At 54.5% G+C, this 12,022-nt stretch overlaps 2 protein-coding genes across 2 annotated transcripts; one reads left to right on the top strand and one right to left on the bottom strand.

Annotated features, from left to right (window-relative positions):
• Window positions 1–3,133: 3,133 nt before the first annotated feature.
• Window positions 3,134–7,246, top strand: JN550_011407 (uncharacterized protein; the record flags this gene model as incomplete). The annotated part of the gene is made up of 1 exon (XM_049309768.1): window positions 3,134–7,246. The coding sequence occupies one exon, from the start codon at window positions 3,134–3,136 to the stop codon at window positions 7,244–7,246; it is 4,113 nt and encodes a 1,370-aa protein (XP_049166637.1).
• Window positions 7,247–8,348: 1,102 nt separating this feature from the next.
• JN550_011406 (uncharacterized protein) lies at window positions 8,349–10,413 on the bottom strand (the record flags this gene model as incomplete). Its single annotated transcript, XM_049309767.1, has 3 exons — window positions 8,349–9,684; window positions 9,748–10,256; window positions 10,318–10,413. The coding sequence occupies 3 exons, from the start codon at window positions 10,411–10,413 to the stop codon at window positions 8,349–8,351; spliced, it is 1,941 nt and encodes a 646-aa protein (XP_049166636.1).
• Window positions 10,414–12,022: the final 1,609 nt, after the last annotated feature.

The following is a 12,022-nucleotide window of genomic DNA, read 5'->3' as shown; positions in this document are numbered from 1 at the left end:
TCAGTTTGACAATTGGCCTCACCCGTGTTCCAACGCAAGCGGGAGGAAACCCTCCGCGCAATGACAAAGGATGGCTCTGCGGATCAGCGACAATGTCTCGGGTAGCGTGACCTACGTGCCCGAAGCGAGAAAAGGGAGGCCGACGTAATTTGCGCCGTGTATGTAGCTACGTGATGCTGGATTGCAAACCGTTTACGGTTGAGTACGTGGCGGATGTTGTGGCGTAGGATGCAAGCCGCACGCGTAGGGCGAAAAGCCTCAAAGGGCTAAAGCGGGCATCCCATGTCCCAAAACGGTTGCGGTGGCTGCATCGAAAAGGGGGCCAATTCCGGAGACCCTGACGATCCTCTTAACGCCTAAGCTTTCGCGCGCTCGGAAAACCTTGAGCTTGCTTGACCCCTGAGCAGCCCGTTAGACTTCTCGTGTTGTTCAGGCGCAAGCGCGCTGCTGTGTTGGGCACGGGATGCGCAAAACTGTGTTTTCATCGTAGGATGATCCCATTGGCCGCTGGTGCAATGGAGGAATGTGATCTGGTCCAGTTTGCATCTTGAGAAGTCGCATATTCGTCCCATTGCCTGCGTTTACTGTAAGTGCAGGGATCGTGTTACAGATAAGCAGGCAGATTCAAGGAAAACGGCCAGCTTGATAGACGGTTGCTCGGGCAGAATGGTTATTTGGCCAGTTTAGGACACGAGGCGCGTGGACGGAGCATTGGCTCGGTACGCAGATCCTCCTGTCGAGATTTCGGGGCCAGGAGCTTAGGTTGATAATAGTGCATCCGTATTAAGAAAACAAAAGAGAAAGCGGGCTGCAGCGAAGCAACGTCTCCGCGTGGTCGGTGCTTTGCATCGAGAGCCCACTTTAGTCAGGCACAAAGAGTCGGAGACCTTTTTCTCGGCCAGTCATCTGGCGAGGTCGAGAGCGCGAAGAAACAGTCGAGCAGTTGTTTGCCAGAGGAGTGAGAGGAAGGACCCGCAGGACCCTGTCCCTTGATGCGAATGGACACCGCCAATGGACTACAGGTATATCAAAACCGAGCACGGAGTACAGCACGTACGTTGCCGTCAGCCGTCAATGGAGTTCGTGTTGCGATCCGAGAGCGCGTTGTGTGTGTGTGTGTGTGTGTTCTTGCTCGTCATGGGCTCCAGTCAAGGAAATTACATGCTATGCTTTACATACTTAGGTACATGGCAAGTTACCTACCTTTATAGAGCTATACTCATCATGGGGAGCCATCTGTGACTTGTCCCTATAAGTATGATTGCCGAGTGCATGGCACTTGCTGGAACCTGTTCTCCGGCACATGCAGTGCGTCAATTAGACGTGTGACAGGTAGAAAAAGCAAGACTTGATTTCACATTCCCGAGTTCGGTGCTAGTTCATCGAGAAGTGCGCGCCGGGAAGCACGGGCAGATGACGCCGTTTGCAGGTAGCGCGGCCGGGAGTGAAAGTACTGTACACAGTAGTCTGCAGCAACAGGACAGCCCGAGGGCAGGCGAGCAGGGGAGGACTCGATCTTGGATCGCGTCGTTGAATGGTTTCAGGAACTGCAAGACGTGGGATGCATTCCAAGAAATATGGAAGGCGGCCAGATATTGAGAGAGGGAACTTGGCGTGGTTGTTGGTGAGTGCGGCGGGCTGCTTTGGGTCCATGCGGTCCATGCCCCCAGCTGGAGGGTCGTTCGTCTTAAAAGGCGCCGCCTACTTTCTGCGGGCTAGGATGGTGGCCCGGCCGACCGTGGACCGTGGACCGTGAACTGCAAAACTTGGAATCATCGACGGAGCGGAACAATGCTTGAGACTGCTGAAGGTACGGTGGTAAGTTGGAGGACATCTGAGATGAATGTTGGCCTTCTGTGAAGGAATAGTTAAGGTTGGGACTACTGATCGTTGCGCTCCGAGGCGGCGCGTTGCAAGCGAAACTGTCGTCTGCAATGGCAACCCTTGGGCGGGGGCATAGTGTAACTTACATACCTACCTAGTTACCTAAGGTACGGTACAGTAGGTAACTAACATATTCCATACGTGCGAGCAAGATCCAGGTCGGTCGCTGTGGTGAAGGCAGTTACTGTGTAGTTGCACAGAAGACGTGAACGTGCAAGGGGAACGGCATTTCGCTCGCGGTCAGGCAAATGCCCATCGTAATCCATAGGGCCCTCCCCTCCCGAGTCCCAAGTGCCAGTGGCCGCCCAGTGCCTACCCTAGCTCCTGGGACCCCCCCTTTGGGCGCCCCCTAGTCCCTAGCGACGGGCAACGGACGCCTGCAAAAGAGCAACCGGCCCTGGGAGCACCTGGGCCAGTCAATTTCCGCGGATGGCGGGCAGGTGGGACCTTGCAACCTCGACCTTCTTATTTTCCTGTTCCCTGACCAAACATCCGTCCGACCAACCAACTCCCACCCCCGAGACCGACGACGCTTGCGGTCGAGCGTGCACTCACTCGACTCGACCGTTGTTCGCAGAAAGAAACGACACACGCCTCGCAACCCGTGTCGCCGCGCCTCAGCCCCAGCGATGCGATAGCCCCGGGGTTTGGCACTCAGCTCCCTAGCCGGACTGAGATTTTGATTTGATACGACCCAGAGACACGGCGCGAGTTATCGGCTTAGCGGCAACGCCTTCAGGGGACGACTCGGTCTGTGGACTTTTCACACGCTCCATCCCGCACACGACCCGACCCAGCGCCGTGCCTCAGGCCTCTGCCTCTGGGCTGTCTTGTCCCTCTGTCGCTCGCTCGCATTGTCGACGCCAGCCGCGAACCCGACAGAAGCGACCCGCCCGACGCTGTCTGGCCGTCGATCCTATGTTTAGGGATCACAAGGTCCCTGCTGGCCCGCGACCAGCGAATACCTCCCGCTCCCCGACACGATCGTATGTACTCCAACTACACTCTCCCACTCCCCTGTACTCTCGTCCGGGACCTAGGACGTGACAACTGCCTGTCCCGGCAGATGCTGCTTCCCGCTTGAGGGAGAGAAAAGGAGAAAAGAAAATAGGTCATCATAGTACAAAGGACCCCATTCTGACACGGCCCCTGGCCTCTTAGAACCAAGGAAAACATTCACCCTCTTGCAAACCCGGCTGCGACCTCTCTGTCGGCATCGACGGCAGCCTCGCTCTCCAACGACGCCCAAATGCTGAGCGCTTCCTCCTCCAACAACCACTCACTGTTTTCTTTCGGCCGGAATGGAGGAAATGGTGACTTGACCGATTCCACGACGGGCTCCTTTGACTTCCTGCCCTCGGTCAGCTTCGACGACCTACAAAGCAGCCTTGAGTCCGCCTCTACCGAGTTCAAACTGACCCAGTTTCCCTCGCCCACCGGACAAGGCTCCATCCTCGACGACAAGCCTTTGGTCGACAGGATGGCGGGTCAGCAGCCTAACGTCACTCACAATGGGAGCACCACGCGTGTCGCCATACAGCCCAATCCCACCCCCAACACGGCCGCGGCTGGAGGCAGACCTACGAGGTCGGGGTCCATACTGAGGAGGCCGAGCACGTCCAATAGGCAGGCTAGCCTAGGGTCCAACGCGTCGGCGCCTTCCTCAACTATTATGGATGCGCCAACTGCGCCGGCTGCCATGAGGAATCGTCGCCAGAGCCACTACCCGCCAGTGTCTAATGCCGCCGTTGGGAAGCCGCCGAGGAAGTCGATTGGGCCCGGCGTAATCGATTTCGACCATGGAACCCGCATGGCTCAGAAGCGGCGTCCTAGTTTGATATCGAACTCCGACAAAGACACCAGCGCCCGCACGTCGGTAGAGATTTTTGGCAACGGTGGTGACACGACGAGGGGCCTTACAGCATCCCGAGCGACAAAGGCGAGATCGGTCCAACCTCCCCCAAGAATATCCGCCACCAACTTCTCCGCTAGCACCAGCAGTAACAGTAGCCAGCTCACTCCCGATGGCGGCCGGAAGTCGATAGTCTTCCCACGATCTCCGAGGACTGGTGCGGGCGCCGGTGGGACACCCGGATCCGGCAGGAGAGCATCCGTCATGCCTGGTGGTCACTCTTCTCATGTTTCCGGTCTGGGCGCAAGGACTATTTCTCCCACCGACGCACAGAGGATGAAACGTATGTCGATGCACCAGTCTCAGAGCCTAGCTCAGGTCGCCAACTCTCAGCCCGCAACTTCTGAGCCACGGCCTACTTCACGTTCGCCTTCCATGATCCCGCGCAAGACGTCCACCCCTTCCTCGTCGAGAACCACGCCTGATCCCAACAGGAAATCGTACAGCTCTGGACTCTCTGTGGGCTCCACGACGAGCTTCAATACACACCGAACCTCAACTGGATCAATACAACGCGGGCTTGCACAGAGCTCGGCACCCTCATCACGGTTACCTGCTCCCAAAGCCAACCCCACGCACGGCACCCAGCCGGCTGCGGAGGAGGAGGAAGATGTGCCCCCAGTGCCAGCCATCCCCAAGGCATATGAATCACCTAAAGATTCGCCAGCTGAACTAGCCTTTATCGAGAGGAAGAAATCTAGCCATGCTTTTGATGCGAGTAGTATTCACAGCAACTCTACTGGGACCCTGTCAAATGCGCCTTCATTTGAACCAATTTCGCAAGTACAGAGGAAACCAAGTACTCGAAAATCAAGAGCGACCTTGGGCCCTTCCGAATTCGAAAAAAGGGCAATAGTTCCCACTCAGCCGAAAAAGAACCTCGCACCATTGAGATTACCGCCTATCAGCTTAGGGCCCTTGAGCACACCAACAGCAGCAAAGATCTCAGCGCTGAAAGACCAAGGAAATGATGCCGGAAAGGTGACTCCGCCCCCTAGCAGGGTCACCGCGAAGACACCTACCACACCCTTGACTGCGTCGAAGAGCACGTTCTTCTCCCGCGGCCACAAGGACAGGGATCCAGAGAAACCCAGCCTGCGGAGTAGCAGCTCTGTCCATCACAGTCGGCTCGAAAGCTCAGACGATATACACACGAGAAGCTCCTCTGACTCAGTGCCAGAGATCCCCGGTAAACCCTCCGTCTCCCCCTTTCTCTCTTCGTCGGTTCCCAAGAGTGAGAGCTCCTTTGGCGCGAATCTTGCCAGGGCCAAAACCAGCGGAGATATGAACAAGACACTGCCTGTAGACGTTGGCACCAGCGCCGAGACCAGGCCACCACAGAAGCCCACGGGTCCTCGTGCCCAGAAGTTGACGAAACCGGCCGCCAAATCACCACCACGGATATCAAGCCCAGAAGAACCACAAACACCGTCATCCATGACCTCCCTCAGGAGGAAGTTAAGCTTGTCGTGGAAACGGAGCACCTCAAAGAGCAGCAATCATCCCACCAACGGCTCTGTCGATCATGGTTCGGGGCATGCTCGGCAAGACAGCATGCCACCGCCTCGCATTCCCATCTCAGCAACCCTCGGATCGATGAAGGCCCCAAGCCCCAGTGTTGTCACGAAGTCTTCCGGCAACTACCTGGAATCTAGAAGGAGAAAGAGCTCTGCCTCGAGCCTCAACACGATCATGGCACAAGAAAAGTCCAAGGCTGGGCTTCAGTCAAGTAAGAAGTCGTCACTCGATGCCGGCAACAGCTTAGCAGTCGAGCCCTCGACCGGATCGCGATCGTCGTCTATGCAGAGAATACTGCGGCCGCGACCATCTACAGCGTCAATCAAGCAAGACCTATTCAGTGCGGAGCTGGACAAGGACGACCTTGTAGCGGAAGACGAGATGCGGAAGCTTGCTTCAAGAAGGAAAGAGACCGAAATGGCAGCAAGGACCCTGGATGCTTTGCGCAAAAGAGCCACGCCAAAGGAGCGAGTCAGCCCCCAAGAAGCCATCAGGATTGCCATGCTGAATATATACGAACGAGGGGAAATTGTGGATTATAGCGATGTGTACTTCTGCGGCACGCAAAACGCCGCCAAGGTGGTTGGCGATTTGAAATCCAGTGCCCCAAACTTCGGCTATGACGATGATCGTGGCGACTATTCGATCATTGTTGGCGATCACCTAGCTTTTCGCTACGAAATTGTCGATATTCTAGGGAAGGGAAGTTTTGGCCAAGTTGTCAGATGCATTGACCACAAGACCGGTGTTCTGGTTGCCGTCAAGATTATTCGAAACAAGAAAAGATTCCATCAACAAGCCTTGGTCGAGGTCAACATTCTCCAGAAGATCCGGGACTGGGATCCGAAGAACAGGCATAGTATGGTTAACTTCACTCACAGCTTCTACTTCCGAGGACATCTGTGTATCTCAACCGAGCTCTTGGATATGAACCTTTATGAGTTCATAAAATCGAACTCATTCCGTGGCTTCTCTCTGAAGCTGATTCGCCGTTTCACAAAGCAAATGCTCAGTTCCCTCAACTTGCTCAAGCAACACAAAGTCATCCATTGCGACTTGAAACCGGAGAACATCTTACTCAGGCACCCTATGCATTCCGAAATCAAGGTCATTGATTTTGGTTCGAGCTGTTTCGAGAACGAGAAGGTATATACGTATATCCAGTCGCGGTTTTATCGATCGCCTGAAGTCATACTCGGTATGACATACGGATTGCCTATCGATATGTGGAGCATAGGCTGCATCTTGGCTGAACTGTATACCGGAGTTCCAATCTTCCCTGGTGAAAACGAACAAGAACAACTAGCTTGTATCATGGAAGTATTTGGACCTCCCGAGAAGCACTTGATTGAGAAGAGCACCAGGAAGAAGCTCTTCTTTGACTCGATGGGCAAGCCTCGCCTGACAGTCTCTAGTAAGGGCCGCCGGCGGCGGCCTTCGTCAAAGACACTTCAGCAGGCTTTGAAGTGCGACGACGAGCCGTTCTTGGATTTCATCGCTCGTTGTTTGAGATGGGATCCAGACCGGCGAATCAAGCCGGAGGAGGCCATTCGGCACGAGTTCATTACTGGCCAGAAGACCTCCGTACCTGTTCCCCGTACAGCAATCAGGGACGCGTCTCCAATGAAGCGACACAACACAATATCGGCGCCTCGACCGCTTCCCGACCCCCCTGGAGTCAACAAGCCAATGAATCCACGGACGGGCGCGTCTCCCCATAAGCCCACTCCGCCCATTACCACACGGCGGGCGTCCGGGATCACGGGTCCATTCACGTCCGCTGGGATCAAGCGAACAAGCACTGGTCAAAGTGGGATATCCGGCACGACCCTAAGCGGCAGCAATCTTCCCCGCGTAGCTGGTCGCAGTGTTAGTGGCAAGCAGGACCTCGCTTCAGCTGGTGCTACTGCCGCCATGAGCCGACGGGCTTGAATTGCTCAACACCTGATATCACAACCATTGGCTTTTACGGAGCGAGAGCAGGGCGTTGGCGGAAGGGCGGTGACTTTGGATTGAATGACCGAAGAGCTATCCTTGAGAATCATATCTTGACAGTGAGGACACGACCCTTTGGGTACAGTTCGTGTTCTCTTCTAGGGCATATTATTTGCGGTGACTCGAACGAGGGAGGCTGCCATGGTTTCTTGGTTCTGCGATAACCCTGAGTTGTCACGGGATCGTGCGGGAAGGCCCTGGAAACATGACCATGTTAATTTTAGAGGAGGAGAAAGGCTGCATTGTCGCAAAGGGGAGTACGGGAAGGTGATGAATCGTCGCGACTATACCAACATTACATTTCTACGACCTTCGTTCCCGTTGCTATATACAGCGTACCACCAACACAGCACATTTACGACCATTGCCACGACGTCGGCGTTCACGGCAGAGAAGTTGCCAGGGGCCATGTGATAAAAGAACGACGACGCCCCCCCAATACTAATTCCGCATTCACGGATTATGAAATGGCTAAAGGGAAAAAAAGATCTGTGTTATAGAAAGGTAGCAATGGGGCACCATTACTTTTGATCGCTATTCCTACCGCTAGGGTATTCCGCCCGAGTGGCGATGGTGCACATACATGTACTATAATACTACATAATGAGACGAGACAAAAAAAGAGCAGGGCGTGCTCCTGAGTGGAAGAAGTCATGTTTATTTATTTTATTTTTTTGAATTGTGAGACCCGTTTGCCAAGGACAAGAGCAGGGCTGTTTCTCAAGTTCGAGTTCTGTCAGCTGTTCTACAGGTAGTAGTTGTGCTATCAACGACAACAGCGTTCACGGCAGTTAACTACTGGGTCAACCACGAAACTTTACATCTTGCATCGTCTCTCGGGTAGAGGTTCTTATCGTGTGCGCTTTGGAGTATATCTGCCGCAAGACGGAAAGCGTCTGACAAGTAGTTATTTCTAGCTGAACAAGCGTGGGAGTATGTTCTTAGGTAGTTTTATAGGTAGATCCAGCACAACATTTACCAAAAGTCCTGTGGGGTCGTAATACAGCCAAGTCAGAACGCTCAACTCTGCAGTCCCACTTCATGTAGGCCAATCCGGTTCCAAGCTTCCCAAGTTCTTGGGATTCTTCCCCTGTGTAACATTCTTGCTAATGGTCTTGGCCCAGTCTCTTAGCTCCGTCATCAGAGCGCCTTGGTAGTGGTAGAGATTGGTGATCTTGGTCTTCTCGAGAAGGCGACCCAGGGTGATGGGCGACACAGTCTCAGCTCCGATATCCAGATCCTTGAGGTTCGGAAAGTGATCGCAAAGACGGACCAGGGCTTCGTCGGGGTCTTCGATATGGCGGCCGACCTCCCCGATCAGGTAGTTTGCGTTTAGGACCTCCAGGCCGGTCTGATCCTCGCTGGGCCTGGCCCACTCCAGTCCCCCCGGGACGTTCAGAGCCTGCCAAGGGAAGGGACTGAGATATAGATGACGGAGGGAATCGCTCGCAACCGAGGGCTGCGCCAGAAGTTGGAAGGCCTCAGGGGTCAGAGGGTACCGACCTCTAAGAACGAGCGTCTCGAGCCTCGGGAGATGAGGAATGCCCACCGAAATGATGTTGGAAGGACGCGAGAATATCATGGTGAGCTCCATGTCCTCCGGCGCACTCTCCAAACTGGTGCACACGTGTAGTATGGAGTCGTTCTCGAGCACGAGTTCGGTGACCGCCTCGGACAGTGCCGGGAATCGCATGTCGCGAGTGACGTGAAAGCCGGGGCCCAGAGCTACACGACGCAGGTGTGGCCAAAGGGGCCCATCCGGCCGTTCGTCGTTGGCGCGATTTCTACCAAACTGGATTGCGTCAAGCAACACATTCTCGACATTCGGCGTTCGGCACATTACTGTCTCCATGTCAACGAATGGTGTGCCTATTCCTGGGGATACAAGCTTGAGGGTGCGCAGGTTCGGAAGCTGTGGCCAGTCCACGCGCTGTGATTCCCCGTGACCGTAGGGACAGCCCATAACAGCCAGTTCCTCCAAGGTATTAGCACTAGCAGCGATAAGACGGTTCAGGTGTGCACATTCGATCCGAATCGAAGCGGCTAACGAGAGAACTTTGAGTTTCGGCAGCTTCCCTATAGGTGGTAGGTTACCTGTCAGGGTGGCGCTACCGTGAAGTATGAACGTTTCAAGTCGAGGCAGCGCGGACAGCATTATGAAGACTTTGTCGCCGTGGGAGACTGTGTCAAGCTGGTCCAGGACCAAATGCTTCAGCTGCCCGCCGGGGTAGGTCACCAGATACTTCTGTGTGGTCTGCGGTTTGGGCTTCTTGAAGAACCTGCTCTTAACGTCGTAGTGTTGCGATAGCCATAGAGGTTTGGCTGCTGAGCTCTCCAGGAATGCCTTCCAGCTCTTGGAAACACGAAGGAAGCGACTATACGACGTCAGGCACAGATCCTCGCAAAGAACGAGTCCGAAATTTGGCGTGGGCACTTACCAGAGCTCCCTTGTGCTCAGATGGCTGAAGACCAGGTTGATCAGTTCAGCTGGCAGTGTCTCTATGGGATCGACCTGGGAGACCAGCTTCCGTACAATCTCTGCTTGGTCCTGCAGCGTCTTGAGCCCCGGGTGGTCAGGCTTGGCCTTGGCCACGAGCACGATTCCCTGCTGGTACACACCCAGGGCGGTGCGGTGTCGGTCGACGAGACGCAAGACTTGTCCAAGTCGTAGGTAGCCTCTGGGGTCGCGAGGGGCCAGATAAACCAGATTCTGAGCGTACACGAGACCACGCTTGTAATCCTTGGCCTTCACCGCAACCATGACCAGGTTCGCGAGAGCAGATACGTGGCCATCCTCTTTGCAACGCATATGAGCCCGCTGTGGACATCTGCACGGTTTGCGCAGCACGTCCGCCAGCGTGCGATTCTGGCAAGCAGCTAGCAGGTCATTGCACTCGCAGAGAACGCTGGGCTTCCCTGCCTTGCAGCCCGAGCAGTTCTTGATTATCTTGATCAAATCAGCACATAGCTAACAGAGCGCGCCAGTATTTTTCTTATCGACAACTTACCGACTTGAAACATTGTGAGGCCTCGATGAGATTGCCCGCCTTATAAAGCGCCTGGCCTCTCTGCAGCTGGTCGGAGGTTGGGATCACCACGGGCATTCTTGTGCACCAGCAGCTCGCATGTTCTATGCCAGATCGTTCACCCTCAGCGGTCACTGCTGTGATGCGTCTAGAGTTGTCTGCGGTGGATGATGAGATTTCTCGTCTTTCATCCCCAACTTCCCACAGCTTGTTTGCTACAAGCGCGTTGGGTTGGTTGCGAAAGCGCGACGGAGGTACAGAAGTGGGGGGCCTTTAGCGATGTCCGAACTCTTGGTTCGGACACCCTTTACTCAGGGAGAGGGATAGATTGCCTCAGCTTCATACCCCGCGTGTGCTAGTTGCAAGGTCGATCAAGGCTGATTTGCAGTTTCGGAAATAATATTGCTCTCAGTTTTCTTTTCTTGTTGTTCTCGTCAACTATATCCAGGCATCCTAGTCAGGTTCAGACCCTGGCACTGTGAAATGTGCTTCGTTTAGCGCCACTTGCTACAAAGTAATTGACTGCATACTCCATACTAGACACAGACATGGCAGCATTATAGGTAGACCCCTTGTCACGCCTATCCACTTCCATGCGAAGTTGCGTCCTCTGTGTTGACTTGGAGAAACAGTACTGCATGCGGCCCTTCCACTGCCTGCGTCTTGAATCTCTTGCATGGCCCAAACCCGTTTGCTTCAGAGTGTGAGGCCCTTTCCTCTCTTGCCATTTTCCGAACCTGATAAGCACCAAGAATACTTGTACTTTTTACCGGGGCCATGTGTTGATCTGCAACCGGTGAAGACCCGAAAAAGAAACCTGAAGTTCATAATACTGCATTGCATGTATGCCAATTATAGTCGTTTCAGGTTTCGAGGCCATGGGTAGTGCCAGACCAATGGTCGGGGGCCTGCTGCATGCTGTTATTTATTAATTTCATCACTCCTTGTGATGGTTGTTAACCTGCGCATTGGAGAGCAAACAATAAGTGGTCTTCCGCAAATCCAATTCGCTGTTTCCTGTCATGGGTCTCACACGCCGCGGGTGATGAGCCGCCCGCCCGGCTTCTATCCGCGTAGGCTTGCCCGCCCGCCTCAGTCGGCCCCAAACCCCTGGCGCAGTCCCCCCAAGTTCACATATTCCCGCTTCCAAACTGTCGGGATGGGGATCCATCGCGTCTCATTCCCGTTCGTGTTGGACAGCTCCTTGGGGGCCATTAGTACCCCTCTTTCCACGTGGTGTCTCCCGGGTTTGTGGTGCCACCGGCAAGGGCTGGTGCTTACCTACAGGCAGGGCTTGGTATGACAATCGTAAGGACAGTGTTGTACTTCTTGCGAGAAGCCGCAGTTCGCTTCCGAGAGCTTTGAGTAACACGGACAGACTACATTTGATCTACACAATGGGTCAGGAAGTTCGCATCAGGTTCAGTACCACGTTGAAATGGTGCAGTCCTTGGCATAGGTCTATATCAAGCTATTGTAGGAGAAGGGTTTAGCTTGACCGGTCTTGCGATGCAGTGAGAACTCCGTTTGGTGCGTATCTCACTCTTGAGTTACCGGCAGAATCAAATTTGCGGCGGACACCCCCGTGAGTAAGGAAATAAACTATCTACTGCCTCGGCGACTAAATGACCCGCAGCGGCAGCTTGCGCCTCCACCCTGTTCAAGACACGAACTGCTCTGCCTTGCG

This window comes from Neoarthrinium moseri (assembly GCF_022829205.1).
Source record: "Neoarthrinium moseri strain CBS 164.80 chromosome Unknown scaffold67_Wmoseri_CBS_16480, whole genome shotgun sequence".
NCBI lineage: Eukaryota > Fungi > Ascomycota > Sordariomycetes > Amphisphaeriales > Apiosporaceae > Neoarthrinium > Neoarthrinium moseri.
This window is presented reverse-complemented; position numbering and strand designations above follow the sequence as displayed.